At 37.0% G+C, this 27,620-nt stretch overlaps 1 protein-coding gene across 5 annotated transcripts in view; it reads left to right on the top strand.

The window, feature by feature from the left end:
• Positions 1-27,620, top strand: part of Rfx (regulatory transcription factor Rfx) — a 560,573-nt gene that overhangs the window by 514,561 nt on the left and 18,392 nt on the right. Inside the window, exon 13 of one of the 5 annotated variants that reach the window (XM_068225290.1) lies at positions 8,667-8,781. The exons of the other annotated variants lie outside the window; for them this stretch is intronic. Coding sequence (XP_068081391.1) covers positions 8,667-8,708 — 42 coding nt within the window. The 3' untranslated portion in view covers positions 8,709-8,781. Of the gene's footprint in view, positions 1-8,666; positions 8,782-27,620 lie in introns of those variants that run through there. 5 annotated transcript variants of the gene reach the window in all.

Genomic DNA, 27,620 nt, shown 5'->3' with positions numbered 1-27,620 from the left:
AGTCTCTGGAATTGGTTTTGTGGTAGTTTTCTTCTATTGAGTTGATTAGATCTTTCTGTGATTGTCTCTTGGTTTGCCTGATAATTTCCGTGAACTTTTTCCTGACATTTTTGAGGTTGGTTGCACTTTCTTCTGTTTTGTGTGTTTAAAATTTTAACCATGCCTAATGTCTTTCTTCATATTCTTTTAATATACAGTATTTTTCTTAGAATGGCTATAGAATTATCTAAGATGCAATATTTTCTCTGAATGAAACATTTTAATTGCTACTATTGTACCTGTATTTACAACATTAACACAAATTTATTCCAGATGGAAAAGTACACAATCACTGCTTCTTACCAGAATAGTCCAGAATCAATGTCTGTATACACTTCGTCTTTCTTATGACCTCCATTTGTTTTTCAAGCTTATAAAGGTTATGAAAATTATTTTCACCCCCCTCTACAGATGACAGATACCTGTGTAAAACATTCACTGCTGCACTTGCATCAGCACTGGTAGGCATCACTTCATTGTCTTCCTCTGCTTCATCATTGTCACTGGTGGAAGACTCGGCTGCTGTTTCCTTAGCAACCAACTCCTCCACATTTCTTTCCTCTGCAGTGATCACAGAATCATCTACCCGAAGAAAATCTTTAGTGGTGCAGTCTGACTGCAACATTCTCCATACATCAGCTAGCAGGCCTCCTCCTTCTTCTTCTTCTTCTTCTTCTTCTTCTTCTTCTTCTTCTTCTTCTTCTTCTTCTTCTTCTTCTTCTTCTTCTTCTTCTTCTTCTTCTTCTTCTTCTTCTTCTTCTTCTTCTTCTTGCAGCTGAGATTATGGATGATTCTTGAAAAATCCTGCTTTCAAGAAACTATTTGAGATGGTGGTCTGTTTCACGGCTTTCCAAGACTTTGCAATGAAGTGAAGCACATCCAGGATTGAAACTTTAAATGATGGATCCTTTCCAGCATCCATATCTGTATATGTAAAATAAGAGTTTTGTCTGTACATTGCTCAGAATTTGAAAAGAATGGTATTTCTGTATCGATCATGTCCACAGTAACAAGAAAATACAGTTTTTACTTTTCCGTAATTTCTGTCTGTCTGTCTGTCTGTCTGTCTGTCTGTCTGTCTGTCTGTCTGTCTGTCTGTCTGTCTGTCTGTCTGTCTATCTGTCTGTATCTATGTATGTATGTATGTACCGTATGTATGTACACCCATCATGAGAAAACTGCTGAAGAGAATTTAATAAAAATCGGTATGTAGAGTCTGGGGTGAGCCGCTTCAATCTAGGCTATAAATTATTTTATTCACGCTGAGTGAAATGGTAGTTTAGGGGAATGCCTAAAATTCAATTCTCAAATATTTATGTTATTAGTGGTCATATCAATAAATACTACATAACTAAAGTTATATAGAATTAAATTTCTGATCATTTACGTCTTATGCATTTTTACCGTACCAGCTATGATGACAGATATTCATGAATTTGGATTTTTGTTGCTAAGTCCATATCAACGCCAAGCCCCGACAAAATAGGTAAACAGAATTTAATGAAAATCGGTATATAGAGTCGGGGAATAAGGAGCTACAGTTTAAGCTATAAACAATGTTATTCACCCTGGGTGAAATGGTAGTTTAGGGGAAGGCACCTAAAATTTAATTTTTAAATACCTTTGTTCTTAGTCCTATGGAAAAGTACTACATAACAAAAGTTATAGAGAATATAATTTCCGATCATTTATGTTTTATTCAGTTTTACCGTACCGACTATGATAAGAGTGGTATTTCAAAACCAGAAGACAATTAATAATGTGAAGGCCTACAATATCGAAAGCACGTAACATAGATCAACAGTAACATTACACTGACCGTTGTTTGTTGTAATGTTCTTTGTCTCTTGTGCTGACATTCTCCGATAGATGGGATTACTGCTGCGAACCGAGTATAACAGCCTAACTGAATATTGGCGGGAAATAGCTGAGGAGTTAGATAACTTTCTTCTTTAGCATGCCAATCCTCGAGTTCATACATTTTCTGATACTGTTGGTACGTAACATACTGGTTCATCATAGTATGCCAGCTATTCGACACCTACTCTGATGTGCTGTTTTGAATGAGCAGTGTGCGGACTTAAGTCAGAGGCTCAGTTAGTAGTAGAAGGAGTAGTAGTATGAACTGATCTGGAATTACAATTTAGCCCCATTCCAAATTATAGTACCACAATTCACTAAATAACTCAAAATTCAACCCTGAAAAGAGCCGTTTCTTAGGAAAAGCTTCTTCCTCTTCACTTTCATTAAATCTACATTAATTTTATTCCAAATTAGCAGCGAAGATGTAGTTTCTTCTCTGGCTTGGAGGAAAAATTGCCTCCACGTCAGATAGTTCTTTTCCCCACCAGTGTAGTGAATTGAGATTTTCCGACTCATCGGGTACTCCCAGGAAACAGATAAGTAAATGGGCATAGTTTTTGCCCTGGGACTATCCACTATTTGAAAACCCCCTCCTCCCCGCCGATAAAAGGACGAAGATTGTTCACGGATCACGGATGTCTGCGTCTTGGTCATTCCAGCTCTGTAGCTTTGGACTGTTAGTTCAGCAGCATAGTACTGTTCGTTAAAAGTGAGAAAATGTGTGGTTTTTCATTTGATCGAGTATTTCATATGAAGGCATTGCTTTTAATCGCGCCATTCCTACTGACGTTATTGTAATGATCCATGTTCATTTCAATTGGGAAAACCACTAAGAGAGTCTCTCTGAGAATCTATAAGGGCAGGCGGAGAGTGAGTGTCTGCCATTATAATGATATCTTCCCAACCTGATTGTGACTGACGGTAGACAAGCTGGCCTACCATTACATTGAAAATTCCCTAACCCAGTCTTCATATGAGAAAAGACGTTGGTGACTTGCCCGTCGTGCTTCTAGGGCAACTTTAAGAGCTATGCAACTTAATACAATCTTGCTCACAACGTTTACACTACCTAACCTAGAATACTGTATAAAATTTAGAATTCCGTAGCGAAGCACGGGTACATCAGCTAGTAAGAAATAAAATTTGCTGCACCAAGTTCCTCCTATAAAGTGACTTAAAGGAGTAAATAACCCCTACATCTATAGGTTGTAGCTTCCTTGTGCACTTAGCAGGCAGAAATTCTAACTGCTCATTCCTCACATTAACATCCACGGGATGTTTATTTAAAGATAAAAATTTCATTGTTCTGTATTGAAAAGTATCACAATTAAAATTGAAATAATAAATAAAGAGGTTCAACCTATTCAATACAAAAGAATAAGAAATGCAGTGATAACATTCTTATTTAATAATAAGTAGAAGTGGTACCGGTTTCGACCCTAGTCCAGGTCATCATCAGCCGATTAAAACATGAAAAGAAGGATCTTTCTATTTTGCACACCCATTTTTGAATCCTGAGCAATTAACTGCTGTTGGAAAAGATCTGAGGTCATCCAAGCTTTATGGTTGGCATCGTAGGCAGTAAGTAATGATCGCACATTCTTGAAGCAACGAGGCTTTTTAGATTTCCCTATCACATAGGGGTAGAGCTTCTCAGAGCCATCAGCACTGGCTCCCAACATCACTGTGAGCCTCATCTTGCTGTGTTTCCCACCATGGCATTTATCTCCTTTGAATGCCAAAGTCTTGCTGGGCAACACACTGAAAAACAGTCCAGTTTCATCTAGGATAAAAATGTTCCTGGGTTCGTAATCCTTGGTCAGCTCCTGCAATCCTCTTATCGATCCATTCTTCCACCGTTTCATCACTAACTGCATTAGATTCCCCACAAACAGTTTTATAGGTTTGGTTATACCTTTTCCTAAATTTATCGATCCAGCCATTGGACGCGCTGAAATTTTCAATGCCAAGAATGTTTACCACTTTAAGCGCCTTTTCCCTTAAGAGCACACCATCAGTTGGAATGCCTGCAGCTCTTGAAGTTTCAAACCAACTTTTTTGCAATTTTTTCCATTTACTTGTATTTGCAGTATGATGCATACTTCTTTTTCTTGGAGTTTGGTCCGCATTCTGAAGCACTTGATTTAACGCTTCCTGTGTTTTTCACAATTGTATTCAGAGTGGATACAGGAAGCTGCAATTTGCGTGCCAATTAAACATGTGTTCCACGGTACGAATCAACCTTTTCTTATGTTCGAACTTTCTCATCCGTAGTGAAAGTTTTTCTTTCCTTCTTTTTTCCATTATTGGCAGGAAAACAATAAAGCAATAACAAAGAAGGATTAACAAATACAGACGACAGGAAAGGAAGATCGCAGCAATTCACTTTGACCGCTCGACTCACATAACAAGAACAAAAAACCTAACGAACAACAAAAATAAATGTGATGAATCAGTGACAATAACTTCAACAACTCCAACAACAAACGCAAGAGTAAAACAATAACCGTGAAATAACGATCTCAGGCAAGACAAACACTGAATCACTATGGAAGCTATATAAATGAATGAATGAATGATAACGTCTCCTTCTTGTGGCTTATACTGTACTTAGCAATAAAGCAAACGCCTGATATCTCCTTCTCCTTTGCGGTTTTGTTGGGCTCTACATTTTGCCATTACCCAGATACTGTAATGTGCGGTATCATACATGTTTTTGATTTCTATTGGATGTTTGTTTACTTGCATTCAAAAGTCATAGGATTATGGTAGAAAGTTTGTGTGTATGTGAGATTTATATAGTTAATTCAACTCGAATTTGAAAATAAGTTTTAGGACGGTATAGAAAATGCGTGATATCAAAGAATGCGCTGCGTTGGTTAAGCGGAAGTTCAATGCTGAGAGTTCTAAGATTTATTATAGAACATGGTTGTTTGATTTGGTCATCATGCCATGGTTACTCAAAACGTTTTAGGTTAGTTGCGACGCCATTTTACCTCAAATTTTTCCTTTCGAACGGCCTGTCATGGTGTAAATGGTGGGAAGCATAAAATGTCGCAAACGTAAATTTGAGGATTTCAGTACATTGTGAGCATAGGAAATCTCAGGGGACCAACAAAAAATGTTGTAAAAGACAGGAAAACATAAAAGCCTGGAACGTAAATGCGGGGTAATACTGTAGTTGATTGAGATTGTGTGCTTCTCAGAAATTGAAACGGTTTTGGCACAGAGTGAAATGTTGGGCCATTTTTGAGCATTCAAGTATGGATCTTGTTGCCAGTGTGTGTGGAGGACACTGGTATATATTAAATGAGTAGTGAATAAAGGAACAACTATTAGAAAATAGGACAGTGAAACAAAAATAAGAAATAGTCTTTGTAGTTCGTTAGTTTTTCTTGCGCCTGGTAATGATTTTAGTTGCACATGAGGGCATTTTCTTGGTAACAGACTTACAATTATGGGGGTATTTTTCATTTTCAGTGCTCAATTGACTCAGTATATTAATTATTCGAAACATCCAATACCTGTGATGATATATAATTTTTCCTCCATCGTAAGATTGTATGTGAAATTGTGAATCCTTTTTACTGTTGAGTATAATTGTACTCAAAATCCTGGCTACAAAATTTCGAAAAACATGACCCACATTTTTTACACCTATATCTAACATCAACATTCTTTGAATGGACTCTCATTTGTGCTAATATTTTGCTATAAAAGTAATACCGTCTAGTGTAATGAGGGCTATTTGTCTTGTGCTAAAAATACTTTTATAAATTCCATTTATGCTCTGTTTCATGAAGGGTGATGATGATGATGATGATGATAATGATAATAATAATAATAATAATAATAATAATAATAATAATAATAATAATAATAACAAGAACAACAACAATAATAATAATAATCTCTATATAACAGCAAAAGCCCTGACTGACTGACTCACCACTAATTTTCACACTTTCCACAAAGCTAGAGGGCTGAAATCTGACACAGGTGTTTCTTTTAAGCTAATTAACCTTCCATTAGTCACGCATGGATCTGCTAGCCCCAGGGGGTGTGTGCCGTCTTCACCATTAGAATTCATCATAGGTAGGGCCCCATCCTCATAGATGTGCAGGTCGCCTGTTCGGTGTCAAATCAAAAGACCTGCGCTAGGCCTCTTCAGAAGCCTTCTTAATATCTAACCTACAGATGTGCTCGCGTTCTTATCGCTCTACGACATTTTCCATCGTACCTTGATAAGTGTTTTCCTGGATCAACAACATGATTAATAAATAACTTCACACAAACTATTACAGTCAGTTGCTGTGTCACTTGGCACCGATAGACCCGGCGCACAAAGTAATGTAACATTTTGTCAGTGAACTGCCAAAGCGATTGCTTCAGTTCAGTAAACTGTGTTAGTAGAACTTCATGTTGTATACAGTATTTCCTTATCGTATCTGAATCTTGCTGCTTATTGAACACAATTTGTTAAGAAGGAAGCCATACTTTCCAGTGCTGACTTAGTTAAATGTAAATTAAAAGCTTTTCAGTCTGTCAAACACACAAGTTCAGACGTGCCAAGTCTCCCGATTTGAGCGGGAGACTCCCAGTTTTTCATCATTCCTCCCGATCGCCGGGTCTGATCTCCCGATTTTCAGAGCAATATCCGTAATTTTTGTATTATTTTAAACTCCTGCGGATTTCCTCGTTCTATCAATATATGGCTGAGTATGGCTGGTCAATAGTTCTAATAATGATACCAGATGGCAGTACAGGGCACAGTGGCCAGCCATGTGCTGCTCTTTTGTCTATAATAGTCATTCTCTTTGCAAGCGAGTCAAGCGAGGAACATTCTCTTTCGAGTAACCTAACCTCAGAAGTAGCTCACCATAGTCGTTCTACCTGGGGCAAGACCTGCAGAAGTGCTCGTGTTGTGCCTTAATATTTGTTTTGGCCAAAATGTCAAAAAAGAAATATGACGCAGTGTTTATTGCTTATAGGGAAGAGTTTCCGTGTTTGAGTGAATCCAGAAAGGGACCAACATTCACATTCTGTACTATATGTAGGTGTGATTTTTCAGTTGCGCATGGCGGGAAATGTGATATACTCAAGCATATGCAAACGAAAAAAACATAAGGAGAGTGTCCAGTGTGTAGAAAGAAACCAGAAACTGAACTTTTCATATAAAAACCAAGATGTAAATCCTGTGACGAATGCCGAGGCGTTATTTACGGCATTTATCGTAGAACATAACCTGCCTGTAAATTGTGCCGATCACGCGGGACCTTTGTTTCGCAAAATGTTACCTGATGCGGAAATCGCTAAACAATATGGGTGTGTTAGAACGAAATAGCGGCTATCATTACAGAAATGTGCATGGAAGAAAGGGCGAAAATTGTATCACTTATGCAGGTGAATGCATTTTCTGTTCCTACTGATGGTAGCAATAAAAATGACTTGAAGATATATCCCATTGTTGTAACATTTTTTTAGGCCTGAACTCAATGAAATTCAGAGTTGTCTACTCTCTGTGCTGAATTTAGAAGGGGATGCTACTGGAGCTAACATTGCCAATCTTTTGCTCTCTACTTTTTGGGAATTCTGCATTCCATTAAAAAACTGCCTAGCTCTTGGTGCTGATAATGCTCCAGTAATGGTAGGATTAAATAATTGTGTGGGAGGATGTTTGAAGCGGGAAAATAGTAACATAATCATCGTAGGCTGCTCTTGTCACCTAATTAATCTTGCTGCCGAGAAGGGTGCGGCGTTCTTGCCCGTAAATGTAGATGAAAGTATAATTGATATATTTTATTATCTGGAAAGAAGTGCAAAGAGGAAAGAAAAGTTCAGAGAATTTCAGACTTTACACAACACAGAGATCAGGAAAATTCTGAAGCATGTGCCTACTCGATGGTTATCATTAAGAAGGTGTTTAGATAGGATTTTGCTTCAGTGGGAAATTGTAAGGATTCTCAGATGGGAACTTTGAAGACTTACAAAATTCATAAGCACAGTTTAAGTGCAGATGTGTCTTGTTTGTCTGAAAAGGTTAAGGATTGTCATAACATTTCACGTCACTCCTCAGTTAAAAGGAAAACCCAGTCATCAGTTTCACTAAAAAAAATGAAACTACTAATAACACTAAGAGCCATGCATTGTCACGTGAAGAACTACTATTCATGTTCCTTTCATCAAATTTACATAAATCTTTTTGCCTTTTCAATGTAGAATTCATTAAAAAACCAATTTGAGAAAATAGAGATCCCTATAGGTGAGAAAACATTTTCTATCATGACCAAACTCTCTACTTGTTTCTTGCAATAACATGAAAAATGGTTACAATAGTTTTCTGCTTGATGTGATAGTTGCCATCATATAGGTTGATGTGTATTGTGTAAATATGTGCTATGGAAGAGATAGATTGAATCGCTACCTCGACATGCTGACAACCTGAAAGTTCTTCCAGAGTGAATCCTGAACTTGAATCCGCTTTGATCTGTATTATAAACCATATCCAGGCCTGAATAGACTATGTAAGGCACGGCTCCTTATATGAAATTACTTGCTCTATAGCAAATTGTTTTAATCCTTTGTCGTGAGTGATGTTCCCTCATCCCTTGCTTCTACCATACATACAAAATTTCCCCGCTTTTTAATTTCTTCAGCTTGTTCTGGACTCTTTTGAATGACAAATTTTTCATCTTGCCACTTTCCTGAAATAAAACAGTTTGTTTTTAAATAAAGTGGAATGTATTCCTTTTTTTTTTTTGTAGTTGTTTGGGTATGAAGATGAGGACTGCTGTGTTTTGTGGTAAGTTGGAGAAGACTGCAAAGAGGACGAATCCTCCTAGTCATCTTTATCAGCAGCAGCATCATTATCCATTTGAGCATCGTGTTACACACATTGAAGTAAATACGCTTTTAACGTAAAACAGTCTTCACACAGATTAATTATGTATGAATTACTGTGCAGAGAATGCGTAGAGAGTGCGGGTTCTAAGAATAAGCAGTGAGTAGTGTAGCACACTGTTGTCAACCATTGGAAAAATTGTGAAGAAGCAAAACCTTGTTTGGATTAATTTGCATGGTATTGTAACATAGGAAACCAAATATATTTATGCAACTAGGGATTGATTATTACAAAACAGTACAATAAAATACCAGTATAACTAAATTTTGGGGTCCTCAGAATTTAATTTGTTATAATGAAATTTTGTTAAACTGAAATAAATCAGTTCTTAAGAACTCGCCCATTGCTAAACCTGTTGAAGAATCTGCGTTATTTCAACATGAATTTACACATAAAAACCTTAATACTGTATTTATTAAATGGAAGGAAAATTAGGATACATATATATATATATATACATGAAGTAATGATTTAAAGTACAGGTACTTGCAAGAAGTTTTCAGCATCTCAAATAGTACCCTGTACCGGTACATTATGTCCTCGACTTTAAATTTTGAAAAAGTCTGTGATTTTCTTCTGAACACTTCCAGACACAAACGAATATTTAAGGCAGTCAGTAACCACTGCACTTTAATTTAACACAGCTTCTGGCACATCACTTTGTGACAGAAGAAAATCCTGAGGACTACCTGCCATGTTTGCTGCCTGCACAAGAGTCAGACTCTGTTGAACACTTTGAGGCATATCTTCCCCTTCCTCCTATCACTTGTAATATCTATTGTTTCAAAAATCGGTATGTTGGAATACATGTCTTTTATGTTACTTCTATGTTACTTTGTATTACTTTCCTCTAATTCAAAATGCTTGGTTCTGTTGCAAAATTCAATATCGTTATCGAGTACTGCTGTTGAAGTAAAAAAAACTTTCTTTAAAAAAAATTCTGTATAAATTTTGCTATCATATAGGTTGGACTATTTGTAAAATTTACTATTGAACTTATGGATTTGTTTACTTTATGAATTATGAATAGTGTAGTTTTAGTATTCTTTTATGAGATTTATAATAATAATACATTTTATTGCGCACAATGTGCAAAATTTACATATTACATCAATTAAATTATAATTCGCTTAAGGAGCACTTTGTTCAGAGCAGAATTGCTTCAGAGAGACTGTTCTCTTCATGCACTTCATTACGTGATATGTATCACACTGTTCTTTGCACAGTACACATACACACTCCTGGCTGGCCCGGTGGTAGGACTTCTTGGCACAGATACGGTGATGAAAGCCGTGTATTGCAAAGTACGTCACCAAATGTCTCAACTCATATTCCTCTTTCATCCAATCCTTATTTATCAGTGCGTCTGTACTGTAAAAACTTTCCTCGATCGAGTCCCTTTTCTCCCGTAGTTCTCGTAACAGCTCCTCGTATGCCGGAGTTTGCTGTAGAGGCATTTGTAATCTTAAATCCTCTATCAAGAAGGTTTCCCGTGCTAAGACATATACGTACCGGGATCGGGTGAATTTAGATACCCCTAGGACCCTCTTAAGGTATCTCGGTTTCATGCTTTCCAGATCTCGTAGCTGTTTACATGATAGGTACTCCCATATTACTTCTAATCCGTATGTGAGCGTTGGTAGCACCTTGACTTGGAAAAGTTTCATGGCCGTCTCCAGTTATGATATACAGTAAAATCTCGTTTAGACGTTTCTACAGGGGACAACGAAAAAGAACAGGTTAAGCAAGAAAACGTACTACTGAATATACAAATAAAAGCTATCTAACAGGGATATAGAAACGCTAAATACGACTTTTGCCGACATGAGGGCATTTTTACAAGTAATGAAAATCATTTTATTTTCCGTATTGAAAGAATCTCAATAATAATATAAGAGAATTTATTGGACTCCAACCTATTCAATACATTACAGGATGTTAACATTTTTAGTTAAACATTGTGCTCCACAAACCTCCTAGCAATTAGGTAACAGCTCAACAGCTTTCAAGATTCCCTCACATGTAGGACAGCTCAAACACCGATTGCACTGCACAACATTTTCGACCGTTGCCCATTCAACCAACAACTGACTTTCCCACACTTCAACAACAAAATATACGCAAACCTCTAGTCAACTAGGAAGAATCTAATGATGTTTTTAACTATCTTCATTTGAAGCTGGTGTTGTTTTAACTCTGTCTTGGCACAGCCTCATTTTATAATCAACAAAAGCTGTTCACTTGCACTGTGCACTCCATTCATATAGAGAGTGACCAACGGAGTTGACTACCTCATGAATCCTAGGGCGAATTATTTTGGTTGGAGCCAAATTACAAATAAACAAATTGGAATGTTTTACCTCATCAATTTTAACAATTATAAATAAGTGTACAGTAATTATAATTTGTATTTTATTTTGCCAACATTTGTGTATACTACGTAGAACTACCATCGAACTCAATATCATATAGACTTTGATTACTTTCATTGTTATACTGTACATATGACGGCCTCATTTCAATATTAAGAAACCACTAGCGTGTTTTACTATGTGTAACTGGTCTATTGTTATTTCGTTTAGGATAGGACCTTGTACGTGTTTTTTAATGTATTCTTTCTTACATATTATGTTCATAATTTCCAACCAGAGGTCTGGTTTAATTTTGAGGTGCTTTGATATGACTGATGATGCCCCACAAGGAGGGCGAAACATGTCTCCATTTTAACAATGTTTAACTAAAAATGTTAACATCCTGTAATGTATTGAATAGGTTGGAGTCCAATAAATTCTCTTATATTATTAATGAGGGCATTTTACGTTGTGTATCCGGGGTCTAAACTATATCTACCATATCTAAAGTATTATTAAAAGGTTTGAAAAACACAAGAGAACAAATATGAAAACTTTTTCTGCTGGGGCTCACAAAATAACAAGTACACTGAAAGTTGTGAAAAAAACCAAACTACAAATATGAAGACGTGCATGGGGGCCAATGAAAATATCAAAGTATTATTGCAGATCACACTTTTTCTAAAACAATAATGTTAGTAGAAGCCTTTTATCTTGGAGTAGGGGGGTTATTAAATATTATTCTCTGGTCACACTCTTTGACAGTGAATTGGAGGTTACACTCGACCATGTGCGACTGGCAGGAATGACTTTGGCCGTCATTTTGGTGATCGCCCAGTCCACTTTCTGACGGATTTTAATTTTGTTTTCATTAGTAAGTAATTTCACGACTTTGAAGGACTGATGTCATTCGCTATTTCTCCTTTCTCCACTTCCCGAAGTATTTTACATTTTTCTTTTAAAGAAAACTGCTTTCGCTTCTTTTGATCCATATTGGTGAAAGAGTTAACTGGCACACTAATACGTTGCTTCACGAACGAAAGATAAACAATGAACGCATCATGAGACGTGAATAAACAAAATGCAGTGCTGAGTGTAGAGATGCGATACCGTAACGTTCATTGGTTGATTGTAAATGTGGCGTTCCTACCCAGCCAATAGCGTTACTTTGTATGTATTGGTTACTTTGAAATCGATATCCATCTCAACCAATCGTGTACATGTATGGAAAATGGCTACCTGAACTGTATCCTGTAAACGCGAATATTGTAAATCCAATCTGCGCACCCCAATATTTGAAGACATTTTTATTAGTAGAAAATTGGCTTTAATTTGTGTTTTATGTATAAGAAATTAATCCTACATGACGTTCAGTACTGATACACCAAAATTGAATAAGATAATCTTCACCTGCTGTTCGGTAGGCAACCCGCTTGTCAGAATTGTACTGTGTTTGCTTACCATCCCCTGATTTGTAATTGGGTAGTTTCGCCTTAGCTGTATAGAGACATGTTGTGCAAAATACACGGCGATTAAAACAGGATGAATTTCAGTTATATTTTGAAGGGAAAACATGTTAAATTTAAGCAAAAAGGCTACATTTTAATTCGTTGTATTGTAAGTTCAAAATTTGTTACAATGGAATATTTTAACACGCAAATAGGGAAAAAGGGAAGGGGCCTAAAAATAATTTAGCTGTTCTGAACATTTTGTTAAACTGGCTTTCGTTATAATGGCATTTTGCTGTATAGGTGTCATTGTTCACTTGGATATTGATGATTGCCGACAATATAGGTGTCGCTGCCAAGTTATATCTTAGTTTTAATTTCCATAACTTTGATTTTTGTTTATCCTTTCCACTTGTCATCACTAATTATTATGCTTTTCTTCATATTGATCCTCATTCTTATTATTCAGTCTCTCTACTTACTGCAACAATATGTCCCAATTTCATCATTAAATAACATAATGTCCATTCATTTACCTCTATATTGCTCTCTTGGTTCTGTTATGATATTGTCCAACACGTTATAAATAATAAAGGGGTTTTTATGTCAGAGTTATCCTGTTGTTTCTACTTGTGTCTTGATCCAACTGCATCATTTAAAATACAGTGTTTATACCATTTTTATTCTCATTCAACACCTTTTTCTGTCATACTTTTGAAAATTTTGGAAAGACTATCCTAGGTCTTTCCTGATGTCAGTCAGTGCATTTTTATATATTTCTACCTTCATCTTTATTGTGACTGAGTGAGTTAGCTATTCACACAATAACACATCAAGATACACGAGAGAATCACGAATACCTACCTAACTTACCTCTCTTCATAAATTGCCGTGGATGGACTGGAACGAACTAAGACAGTTTGGAGCCAGACCCGCATGTCGACAAAAAGTAAAACAATTGTGATTGGATTGTTTTTAACGTTTTAAACCTATTTCTCTCCCAGAAAACCCTGTTTTGGTTCGAGTTATGAGATATTACATGATCACTTTGTTAATGATCTCGCCTGCCTAGCAACAACAACCGTGAATATTTCTTAACTAAAGTAAACTCGTTTCCTCATCCCGAGGTGGTGCAGCTCTTTTTTTTAGACAGGTCCCCGGTGGATGGGAGTTGCCTGTACCATTTTTACCGCAAATCAACCTTCCTGCCATTCATAAATATCTGGCAATATGGTATCGAGAATTGAACTCAGGCTCCCGAGAACGGCAGCTAATTGTGCTAACCGTTACGCTGGTGGACGTTCTTAACTACAAAACACAGACATATATACGTGACTGATGCGTGCTTGCAATGCGCGGGTCGGACACACAACTATTCACCTATTTGTGCGACGTCATCAGAGGTGCAGTAGGCCTATGCTATGGAGGCGGACATTTCGTAACTACGAAGCACAGATGTACTGCATGACTTCGACACGTTTTTATTGCTTGGGTCGTACGGACGAAACTATTCACAAATTTGCGTGATGTCATCAGAGCAGCTACCGACTTTGAAGTGGAATCGTTGTTCTTTGATGAATTACGTTGGGGGGTTTTATATGCAAGATTTATTTTTTTCATTTTCTTCATCTCGAAAAGCCAAGGGGGATCACACAAGTAAATATGTATATTAGTTACTGTGCAAACTCATTCTATATCTCTTCATCTTTCAATGTCCACACTTTTATTCTCCTTTCCTGTTGTACAGTAATTGCATCTACTTTCAGTTTTATCATAACTATTCACTGATTATCAGGTCTTTTTTTTTTTTGTCAGGTATGGCTACAACATTTTGTAGCCTACCTATAACAATGAAGTGTACGTTATTTCTTCCACACTAGATAAAACATATCCTGTAGATGTTAGACTTGTAATGACAACTGCCTCATGTTTGGGTATTTATGAATAGCTCTGAATTTCAAACTTTTCTGAAGGTGTATGTACGAAACTAGTACTATTAATGTCTGGAATCCTGGAGAAGAAATATACAAATAAATGTAGTATCACTTTGTACCTAATATGGACTATTTTATTAATATATATCCTCTCTTAGTTGTTGTATTACCTTTAATTCTGTAAAATTACTGTTTTAGTAAGTTGATTCTTTTCATCTTTGTATTTGATATGTTTCATTATGACTTGCTTTTTAGAACTACATTATTTCCTTTTTAACAGTGTAGTTTGCATTGTTTCAATGTGTGTTTCATTATGACTTGCTTTTTAGAAATATTTCCTTTAAAAAATGTAGTTTGCATTGCTATCATTATCTTTATCTTCATCATAATCATCATCATTATTTGTTTTTTCTTTCTTGCTATATTATTCGGACAGTCTTTGACTATAAGACTTCAATTGCTATAAACATTACTCTTCATTTATGTGTAATTTCTTGTAGCTTCCATGATAGTAATTCAGTTTTGTTTGTTGATGTACTGAAATATATGAAAATAATCGCTGATAATGTTACACGTGTCCATATAAGGCTGTTTTAAAACCATGCAGGTATATACCCTTATCACAGTTTCCGTATTTAGCATACAGTTTTAAAGGCCCAATCACAAGACTCATTTGAAATATTTCTTGATATAAGGCACAAAATATAGACTCCAGTATTCACTTATTGGTGAGGGGTTTTTCATTTTTGTTCCTCAACAGTTTCACACTTCGGAGGTGAAAATATCTATTCTATTCGTAGGCAATTCCCTATACTCTCCCAACCCTGATAGTATTATTTTGCAAGATGGCAGTCTAATATTTCCTACCTGTCATATCCCGTCACTTTTTTTGTATGCGTTCTAATTTTGGATGTCTTCCTTATCCTCCTTCAATTAAGAGAAACTGATGTTCCACCCATTTTATATCAATTTATGTGTATACTTCAATGGGAAACTTATAAATATTTTACTTGGAAGATTATCTGACTCCTCTCTTTTATCTTTTATGTCTGTTTTCCCTTGGCAAGCTACTATTCTTTTCCAGCCCTGATGGTATTCGTTTAGGAGCCAGGGAGTCTTTTATTTTTCGTGATCCTTTCCTGCCTCTAGCTAATAGCCTTAATCACCAAGGTCCCCGCCCGTTGTGAGTGGGAGTTATAGAATACACCCACAGTATCCCCTGCCTATCGTAAAAGGGTTACCTGGGTCTTGGGATCATGGGTTGGCATCCACGGGCCCCCAGCGAAGTCTGACGTTGCCTCCACTACTTGTGTCAAGATGTTTTCATCTTTCCTATCTGACCTCCCTTGGTCAACTGTTGTTCTTTTCTGACCCTGATGGTATCAGGTTTGGGAGATCTAGGGAGTCATTAATTTCCTCACCCTTCGTGGCCCTCGTCTTTCTTTTACCGATGCCTTAATTCTTCGAAGTGTTAGGCCTCTTCCCTTTTTTCCTTTGATTAGTGTTTAGAGTGGAGGGGTGCTCAGTTGTACTTCCTCTTAATACTATAATTACCACCACCACCTAATCATATAAAGGATTTTACTTTTTAATTAATGTTAAGAGAGCTGATAATTCCTTTACCACAACAATCTCAGAACCACCAGATTTATGCAAAACATTTTTCAACACAATGAAACATTTTTGTTCCAAGAAGAGAGAATATTTTTATCAAGCTTTATTTTATTGCTGCATTAATTCTTTCAAGATTATGGCATGCACTTTCATATAGTTGAAACTTTTTCCCATGCTATGATAAACATGCTCTATCAAACAATAAATAAAGGTTGTTTATAGCTAAAAGATTGTTTATGTTTACAGCAAATAGTGCTGCTCCAGTACTAAGAAAGGAGTTCATACAACATACCGGTACATCCTGAAACACACAATGGCCTGTCTTTGTCATCATTATGGAAAATGCTCTATGTGGTTTCCTTTCTGAGTCAAACATACTTTAGCCCTATATTTTTTGGTAATTGCACTCTGTTACAAGCCAATCTGATCTCTTGTTAATGATGTTTCATGCAATGAATGCACATTCCTGTAATAATAATAATAATAATAATAATAATAATAATAATAATAATAATATATTTAAAAAGAAGTCTATGATTCAGTTGATCTTAAATCACTCTTTCTAATATTAAAAGAACAAGGTTTAGACATGAAAACACTTGCAGTCATAAAACAGACACTGACAGACACAAAATCCAAAGTTAAATTCATAGAGGAAATCTCGGGTCCCTTTGATGTCAAAATTGGAGTGAGACAAGGAGATGGACTCTCACTTTTTTCTTCTTCTTTCATTTTGATGTACATTACACTGACACAGAAAGGTCTTACGGCAATGATGGGATAGGAGTGGAGAGGAAGCAGCCGTGGCGTTAATTAAGGTCCAGCCCCAGCATTTGCCTGGTGTGAAAAATGGGAAACCACTGAATACCTTCATGCCTGCTGACAGTGGGGGATCAAACTCGCTATCTCCCGAATGCAATATCACAGCTGCGCGATCCAAATCACATGGTCTCTTGCTCTGTGACTCTCCTTTTCTCTTCAACTGCATCCTTGAAAAAGTGGTACAAGAATAGCGCATGCTGAAACTAGTCCACCAACCAGTCACTTTAGGCAGAGGAAGAGTAGTAGCCAAAACAGACACAATGAAATGGATTGGTGAAAGCAAAACTGATCTGAAACAGGTAGAATTTACACTAGGAGATGTCCAGAACCAGGTAATCTTCAGATCCAAAGTTCACAAATGGCAAGTTGACCAAGAGGAAAGACCAAAGAAGAAGACCAGAACAACTTGGTCTGAAGACAGAAAGGAAGCCCACAGTAAAAGAATGAAAGAAATATGGGCATAAAGGAAGGCAAACGCATGCCATTAAGTACTCTGCAGAGTCCTCGTGGGCTTATTTGCAAACATATATAATGATAGTAATCATCATCATCATCACTATCTGTTCATTCAAGGTCTGCTCTTGAACACCTTATGGATCATGGTTCCCCACGCTACACTGTCTTGCAGTACTTTAATTGCAATTGAGACATTTCCCACCTTTCAATACATGTGTTAATGTTTTATCTATATCAAGAAGAAAAACACAATAAAAATGACAGTACATATTTCATCCCTCTATATGGGACATCTTCAGCTATAAAGATTGTTTATATCTAGAAAAGATAATGAACAAGTTGTTTAAAAATGTATGTCACTATATTTTTCATGTTATCTTGAACAACTTGTCCATTGTAGTTTTTTAGATATAAATTATAGGAGGTCGAAACATGTACTAATTGTTATTCTAATTATGTGTTTGTTCTTGGTAGAGACAAAATAATAGTAAACTGTATTGAAAAGGTGGGATATCTCTGAATTACAATTGATTTAACATCAATATAGATTCTTGACAATGAAGTTTATAAATTGCAGTACTTCTTTAGTTGTTCCATTCCCATCACTTTTCACCAAGGTAGTGCTGCTAGACCAAAAACTGCCAGAAGACCTGTCAACACTAGCCAAAGAATGCCTAACGGCACATAGTTGTACTTCAGCAAGGATTTCTACGAACAGACAGAAGGGGCTGCAATGGGATCACCGCTCTCTCCAATAATTGATTACATATACATGGAACACTTTGAATAGAAAGCCTTAGCCACATCTACCCTGAAACCAAAATGCTTTCTCCGCTTTGAGTAGACACTTTCATCATCTGGCTTCACGGTAGCAATAACCTGCAGTTATTTCTAGACTCCCTCAATTCAATTCATGTGAAATTCAGTTCACCATGGAAATTGAGGTAGATGGAAAACTACCGTTCCTGGATGTCCTAGTAAAATGTAACACCAATGGGACTTGAGTCATGCAGTATACAGGAAACCCACACACAGATAGACCTGCATGCCTCTTCTCACCACTACCCATCACAAAAACAAGCTGTTTTAAATCACTGATTAACAGGGCCATAGCGATATCGGATGCAAAAATCCTTGAAGAAGAGAAAGAACACCTCATGGGAACCCTCGCGAGAAACAGCTACTCGCTCAATAACATCCAACAAGTTTTTAGAAAATTAGAAGAAAACAATGAAATGGCCACCATAGAAGAAAACAAGTGGAGGAAGAACTGACCCGTCCAAAAACAGCACTACTTCCGTACATCAGAAACACTGCAGGCGGAATCGGCAAGATATTAGTCAAGTATGATGTAAAGACCATCTATAAACCACACCTGAAGTTAACCCGTGGCAGATGACGTGACATTGAAGACCCATGATACCCATATTTTGAGAAGATAGCTACACGACGCAAATTTGAGGATGGACTGTTACTCAAATACATTGACTATGAGCACACGAAACTCCAAGTAATTCTACCAATGGAAGTTCATTGAAACTTCATCTGTCAGATTCATTGAATAACTAGAAATGGAGGTGTGGTCAATGTTCTGGTAAAACATTTACTTGAACAGGACTTTGAATAAATGTGGGAAATTTTATAAGAACACGCGACATATGCCAGATGGTCAAACATAATTCTTACTTAACCCTCTACTGCCCAATGTGACTTTGAAGTCACACATCATTCTGTACACATTTTCTACTCTTAGAATGCAATTGAGCCACTACTTCCCAGTGTAACTTTCAAGTTACAGTATGGCTGTGTGATTTTCAACTGTTTATAGTTTAATAGTTATATGCATAAGCCACCAGGAAGCGCCAAATGTATGGTTGGGAGCATTTCCCAGGCACATGGCGGATAGCTAGTTTTACAATTATGTTTTGTGTTATTACTAACAAATTATATGCATAAAAAATATAGAAACCAAAGGTAAGCATCTTGAATATTTTATGAGACTGTTATTTTATAAATTAGTCAATTTTCACATATCAGAACATTACTGCCCAGTGTGACCTGGAAGTCACAAACCTAATTTTTGAAAATCAAAAATGAAAATTCAATAAAAACTGCATTTATGTGTAGTTTACAACATATTTACTTAGTATATGGCAGAGAAAATTTTTTAAAACACAACAAAATAATTTGGGCAGTAGAGGGTTAAGCAACAACCCATCCTCTTATCACCAACTAAACCTTGAGAATTTGATGCCATTGGCTTGTATGGACCAGTGTCCAAGACAAAATGTGGAAATCAGCACGTAATCTTGGATGTATTTTCTAAATATATATCTCTACATCCCTAGCAAACCTTTACTGTGCACCACACAACATTAGTACCATGGGTCACTACTCGCATTGCAAACTTGTTTCTTTCTCCTGGATGATGCGATGGTACGGTGCACAAGGCTACCAACCTGTCTACTGAGGAACTAGAGACAAGACTAATTATTGTTTTTCTTTTTCATTTATTATGAACTGTGTGTCCTTAAGTTTTCTTATATTTTTGTACTAGCAAGATACCCGTGCTTCACTACGGTATTATACTGAAATATGTAATTGAATGCTTAACGTTTTATATATAATCCTCCGAAATTCGCGATCTGACTCGTTTTCTGAGAGAATCCGCCAAAATTCGCGATCTGACTCGTTTTCTGAGAGATTACGGAAAAGTTGCTCAAATTTTTCAATCTTTCTTTCCAGCAATCGATTTCGTACTTCCCGGGCTATGTCCAGGTATTCAACGCGGTCAGTTAGGTCCCTAAATCTTTGCCATCCTTTCCTATAAGCATTTTTAGTGTGGATCAAATCCTGAAGGAGATACGGCGTGGTGTCGTCTTGGGTGCCTTGACGGTACTGAACCCGCGGCCGGACTGTATTCGTAGTCATTACCAGGCCAGGACCCGTTTCCAGCGCGGTCCGCACAATTTGATGACGATCCAGAACATTATTATTATTATTATTATTATTATTATTATTATTATTATTATTATTATTATTAGATGTTCTGGACCCCACAACAAGATGCAAGAATGACATACTTCCATGCATTATTGACCTTATTATAGAGGTGAACAATTTGACAGTCAATCTCATTCCTATCGTTTATTTCAAATGTGTTTAAATATTTATTTATATGCCAGGAGAGTCTACTGTAATTTAAGAACGTTCTCCGAAGGAGAAAAGGCTGTTGAAATCGAACCCAGGAAAGATTAAAAATGATCGGTTTATGATTAGAATAAGTACATCGAATATCTACAGCTTGTTTCCAGTCATTCAATAGGGTCAGGAATGGAATGAATAAAGCCCCATCTAGCGGCGACAATAGGAATTGTGCCGGCTGCCGAAGCACTCCTCTGGGGGCAATGATCGATGAATGACAAATGAAATGAAATATTGGACAGTATTGCTGGAATGAATGATGACAGGGAAAACCGGAGTATCCGGAGAGAAACCTGTCCCGCCTCCGTTTTGTCCAGCACGAATGTCACATTGAGTGAAAGGGATTTGAACCACGGAACCCAGCTGCGAGAGGCCGGCGCCCTGCCGCCTGAGCAACGGAGGCTCCTGATAAGTACATTATGAACAGTAAAATCATTTGGTCTCACCTCCTTTTACACTCCACCGCCGTTAAGTTTATTTACCCCCCCCCCCCCCGAAAAAAAAGAAATTAAAATAAGGCGTGTTTCTTTATGTTTAAAGGAGATTCCAAACACCAATGTTCATGTCTATTACCTTCAGCTTTGAGATATAAGATTCCCCAAAAAATAATTCACTTTTTTCACTTCCTTTCACCCCCCCCACCCTAAGTGAATTATCCTGCAAAAAATACTTGTTTCTTTAATAGTAAAGGATCTTCTAAATACCAATTATCACAACTCTAACTTCTTCAGTGTTTGATTTATGTGTCCTCGTGAAAGGAATTCAACTCCTTTTCACTCCCGCCTCGCAAGATGGCTCCCCACGCCCCCCCCCCCCCCACAAAACGTGTTCTTTGTTTTTAAAGGAAATCCAAATTCCAATTTTCACGTCTGTAACAACTTTATTTTTATTATATGTATGTATTCTTATACAATTAAGTCAATTAATTTATCAATTCTTTCAGCCCCCCCCCCCCCTCATTGGATTTTCCGAAAATACGTGTTTCCTTACTTTTAAAGCAGATTCCAAATATCATATTTCACGTCTGTAACATCTTCATTTTTGAGATATCAGTAGCCTAATTAAAAGAAATCAACACCATTTTCATTCACTTTACCCCCCCCCCTCTCCACCCAAGTATTATTTCCGAAAACTAAAAATTCATGTTTCTTTATTTTTAATAGAGATAAAAAATACCATTTTTCACTTCTGTAACATGTTAAGTTTTTTTATATATATACTGTAGAAATTCTCATTTTAAAATTTCACCCCTTTTTATTTCCCCTTAAGGGGAGTTTCCAAAAACAAATCACCTATGTTTCTTTACATTTAGAGGAAATTCCAAATACCCACTTTTTACGTCTGTAACATTTTACTTTTCTCACATAATCTGTAGATAGGCCTATAGTCTTTCGAAAAATTCACCCCAATATGTCACTCCTGTTTAACCGCCATTAATCGGATTTTCCAAAAACAAAAAATACGTATTTCTTTATTTTTAAAGGAGATCCCATATACAAATTTTCAGTTCTGTAATATTTTCAGTTTCTGAGATATGTGTATCCTCATTAAAGGCATTCAACCCTTTTACACCTCTCCCATTGGGATTTACAGAAAACCAAAAAATACGTGTTCCTTTATTTAAGGGAGATTCTAAATACCAATTTTTACATCTGTAAACTTTTAAAGTTTTAAGATGTAGACACATTCATTTTAAAAATTCACCCCCCCCCCCCCCTTTTCACCCACATTATTTGGATTTTCCAAAAATGAAAAAATACCTGCTTCTTTATCTTTAAAGTAGATCCCAAATACCAATTTTCAGGTCTGTAATATCTTCAGGTTCAGAAATATAAGTAGCCTCATTAAAGGCATTCAACCCCTTTTCGCCCTTTTCCACCCTTCCCATTGGGATTTTCCGAAAACAAATAAATATGTATTTCTGTATTTTTAAAGGAGATTCTGAATACCAATTTTTACATATATAAACTTTAAAAGTTTTGAGATATAGATACACTCATTTTAAAAATTCACCCCCTTTTCACCCGCCCCCCCATTAATTGGATTTTCCAAAAGCAAAAAATATATGTTTCTTTATTTTTAAAGGGGATCCCAAACACCAATTTTCAGGTCTGTAATATCTGCAGGTTCTGAAACATAAGTAGCCTCATTTAAGGCATTCAACCCATTTTCACCCTATTCCACCCTTCCTATTGGAATTTTCCGAAAACAAAAAATACGTGTTTCTTTATATTTAAAGGAGATTCTAAATACCAATTTTTACATCTATAAACTTTAAACGTTTTTGAGATATAGATGCACTCATTTTAAAATCCACCCCCCTTTTCACCCTCCCTTTAATTGGATTTTACAAAAACGAAAAAATATGTGTTTCTTTATTTTTAAAAGAGCTCAAAAGTACCAATTTTCAGGTCTGTAATATCTTCAGTTCCTGAGATATAAGTATCCTCCTTAAAGGCATTCAACCCATTTTTCACCCCTTTTCACCCCTTCAATTGGGATTTTCCGAAAACAAAAAAATACGTTTTTCTTTATTTTTAATGATTTTAAGTACCAATTTTTTACATCTGTAAACTTTAAAAGTTTTGAGATATAGATGCACTCATTTTAAAAATTCACCCCCCTTTTCACCCTCCCATTAATTGGATTTTCCAAAAACCAAAAAATACGTGTTTCTTTATTTTTAAAAGAGATCAAATGTACCAATTTTCAGGTCTGTAATATCTTCAGTTTCTGAGATATAAGTACCGGTATCCTGATTAAAGGCATTCAACCCCTTTTTCACCGTTTTTCACCCCTACTATTGGGATTTTCTGAAAACAAAAAAATACGTGTTTTCCTTATTTTTAAAAAAGATTCTAAATACCAATTTTTTACATCTGTAAACTTTAAAAGTTTTGAGATATAGATACACACATTTTAAAATTTCAACCCCCCTTTTCACCCCCTTAGTGAAGGAATATCCAAAAATCCTCTCTTAGCGAGCACCTACATCCTAATATGAATCTATGCCAAAAATTTCATTTCTTTATGTCCAGTAGTTTTGGCTCGGCGATGATGAATCAGTCAGTCAGTCAGTCAGTCAGTCAGGACAAGCTATTTTATATATACACTGACTGACAGAGCAAATGCAACACCAAGAAGGAGTGGTCAGAACTTTATGCCAATTGCAGGGTAGACTGACGTCACTGAGGTATGCTCATGATGTGAAATGCGCCGCTGTGCTGCGCACGTAGCGAACGATAAATGGGACACGGCGTTGACGAATGGCCCACTTCGTACCGTGATTTCTCAGCCGACAGTCATTGTAGAACGTGTTGTCGTGTGCCACAGGACACGTGTATAGCTAAGAATGCCAGGCCGCCGTCAACGGAGGCATTTCCAGCAGACAGACGACTTTACGAGGGGTATGGTGATCGGGCTGAGAAGGGCAGGTTGGTCGCTTCGTCAAATCGCAGCCGATACCCATAGGGATGTGTCCATGGTGCAGCGCCTGTGGCGAAGATGGTTGGCGCAGGGACATGTGGCACGTGCAAGGGGTCCAGGCGCAGCCCGAGTGACGTCAGCACGCGAGGATCGGCGCATCCGCCGCCAAGCGGTGGCAGCCCCGCACGCCACGTCAACCGCCATTCTTCAGCATGTGCAAGACACCCTGGCTGTTCCAATATCGACCAGAACAATTTCTCGTCGATTGGTTGAAGGAGGCCTGCACTCCCGGCGTCCGCTCAGAAGACTACCATTGACTCCACAGCATAGACGTGCACGCCTGGCATGGTGCCGGGCTAGAGCGACTTGGATGAGGGAATGGCGGAACGTCGTGTTCTCCGATGAGTCACGCTTCTGTTCTGTCAGTGATAGTGACCGCAGACGAGTGTGGCGTCGGCGTGGAGAAAGGTCAAATCCGGCAGTAACTGTGGAGCGCCCTACCGCTAGACAACGCGGCATCATGGTTTGGGGCGCTATTGCGTATGATTCCACGTCACCTCTAGTGCGTATTCAAGGCACGTTAAATGCCCACCGCTACGTGCAGCATGTGCTGCGGCCGGTGGCACTCCCGTACCTTCAGGGGCTGCCCAATGCTCTGTTTCAGCAGGATAATGCCCGCCCACACCCTGCTCGCATCTCCCAACAGGCTCTACGAGGTGTACAGATGCTTCCGTGACCAGCGTACTCTCCGGATCTCTCACCAATCGAACACGTGTGGGATCTCATTGGACGCCGTTTGCAAACTCTGCCCCAGCCTCGTACGGACGACCAACTGTGGCAAATGGTTGACAGAGAATGGAGAACCATCCCTCAGGACACCATCCGCACTCTTATTGACTCTGTACCTCGACGTGTTTCTGCGTGCATCGCCGCTCGCGGTGGTCCTACATCCTACTGAGTCGATGCCATGCGCATTGTGTAACCTGCATATCGGTTTGAAATAAACATCAATTATTCATCCGTGCCGTCTCTGTATTTTCCCCAACTTTCATCCCTTTCGAACCACTCCTCCTTGGTGTTGCATTGTCACTGTCAGTCAGTGTATATAGATTAAATCCCAAGTGCAGTCCTTCCTTATTCCTAGAAACAAACAACATAAAGGAAATAAAGAAGAATTCCACCAGGAATTTAAACACAAAAATAAAAGAAAAACTGAAGGACACACAATTCATAATAAACAAAAAAGAAAAACAAAAATTACTCCCAATGAATCCAAGATGCCCAACTTTAAAAGTCTCTCCCAAAAATCCACAAAGAGAATTATCCCATTAGACCCTTAATAAGTTGTCAAAACAGTCCCATATTTCAACTATCTAAATTTTTACTTAAACACCTACAAAAACACATCAAATTAGAAAACAATAAATCATTATCAAACTCTTTGGAAGCCATTTCCAAAATACAATCAACGGACATAAACGAGGAAACTATAATGGTATCATATGATGTGACCAACATATATTCCAACATTCCTATTAAAGAGACCATCGACTTAATAGAAGATAACTTAAAGAACCAAGACAAACTAAATCACTTAGAAATTAATGAAATGATAAATTTATTTAAGTCTAATATTAGACCATAAGGGGGCCACTATCAGATTTATTAGCCAACATTTATTTAAATAACCTGAGAAAAACCATATTGGACATACATCAGAAGGAAATAAAATTACAGGTCCATTATGTTGACGACACGGTTGTATTTTTAAATGGAGACCTCATCACTCCTGAAACACTTCCGGGTTGTTTAAATTTGCTTGATACCAACATCAAATTCACTATGGAAAAAGAAAACGATAAAAAGTTAATTCCTTAGACCTCACATTAACAAAAACAATAGGATAGATTTCGATATTTTTAGGAAACCCACACAGTCCATCGCCGCCATCAACATAAAATCCAACCACCTAGGAACTCACAAACAAGCAGCGTACTACAGCTATATTAATAGATTATTAAAAATTCTCATGAGTAATGAAAGCAAACTGAAAGATACCTACTGTCCGTCTTACTAATAAACGGTGTATAACTTTTATACAAGTTTTATATACCGTATATGTGAAATTCATTACTAATAAACCGTGTATAAGCCTCCTGTGTATACATCTGTTATAGTTATAGCGTTGTATAACAGTGAGTAGCGGAAAGAGAAATGAGTGAGCATTTTATTTTCGTGGTATTTATTGTCTATAGTAATATAACCGTGATGAAATATTCGGCTTATCCATTTAACATTGAACACACATTGAAAGAATGGACGATAACGTTGATGATCTTCACGATATTGTAAACATAGAAGACATACACCATTCAGAGGTTATGGAGGTTAGACATCTTCGTAAAGTAAGGCACTTTAAAGAGCGTGACAATGAATAACTATAAAAGAAATGATAGTTGGGCGTATTTTTTGTGTAATAATGTGTTACTGCTTAATAGACTTTTGATATTGTGAGTTTATTATACATTATCTGCCCCTACAAAGATCTTTCTCAAATTTGAGTACCTATAAAATGGGACATATTCCTCGAGATAAAAAATGGTATAACTTGAAAACCGTACATAATTTGATTTCCATACTTTGTAGTTGAATACGCAGAAATATGATGTATAAATGCCTAATAGAAACTTTTTTGATCAAACTTTTCTTTTAAGCTACAAAACAGTTTTTCCTTTCTCCTGAAAAGTAAGGATTTTGGAATGTGTACTCTTTTCAACTCGCCGATTCAATTACAATTGCTTACGTTTTCCGTACTACCTACCCCAGTTAGGAGCTTTTGATCTTTTCTTAGCTTTTCCATTTCTTTTTTGGCGTTTATTATACAAGCAAGCTGAAGAAGTATTGATATCAATATAAGTCAATTTCCAGCTGTCTCACGGAATGACAATGAATAACTAAGTTATAAAAGAAGTGATGGTTGGGCGTATGATTGTGTAATAATGTGTTACTGCTTAATAGAGTTTTGAAATTGCGAGTTTATTATACATTATCTGCCTCTACAAAGATCTTAGATCTTTCTCAAATTTGAGTACAAAAAGGGACATATTCCTTGACAAAAAAATGGTATAACTTGAAAACCGTGCGTAAAATGATTTCCATACTTTGTAGTTGAATACGTAGAAATATGATGTATAAATGCCTAATAGAAACTTTTTTGATCAAACCTTTCGTTTAGCTACAAAACAGGTTTTCCTTTCTCCTGAAAAGTAAGGATTTTGGAATGTGTACCCTTTTCAACTCGCCGATTCAATTACAATTGCTTACATTTTCCGTACTATCCCAGTTAGGAGCTATTGATCTTTTCTTAAGCCTTTCCATTTTTAATTTTTTTTTTTAATTTTTGGGCGTTCATTACACAAGCAAGCTGAAGAAATGTTGATATCAGTATAAGCCAATTTCCAGCTGTCTCACTTAGTGTTGCCACTGCCTTTTCGATATGCTGTGCTACTATGCGACTTTCCGGAAAGTTTTGCTTGTAGATAACCAGCAGAAGCGATCATCA

This window comes from Anabrus simplex, chromosome 1, assembly GCF_040414725.1.
Source record: "Anabrus simplex isolate iqAnaSimp1 chromosome 1, ASM4041472v1, whole genome shotgun sequence".
Taxonomy (NCBI): Eukaryota; Metazoa; Arthropoda; class Insecta; order Orthoptera; family Tettigoniidae; genus Anabrus; species Anabrus simplex.
This window is presented reverse-complemented; position numbering and strand designations above follow the sequence as displayed.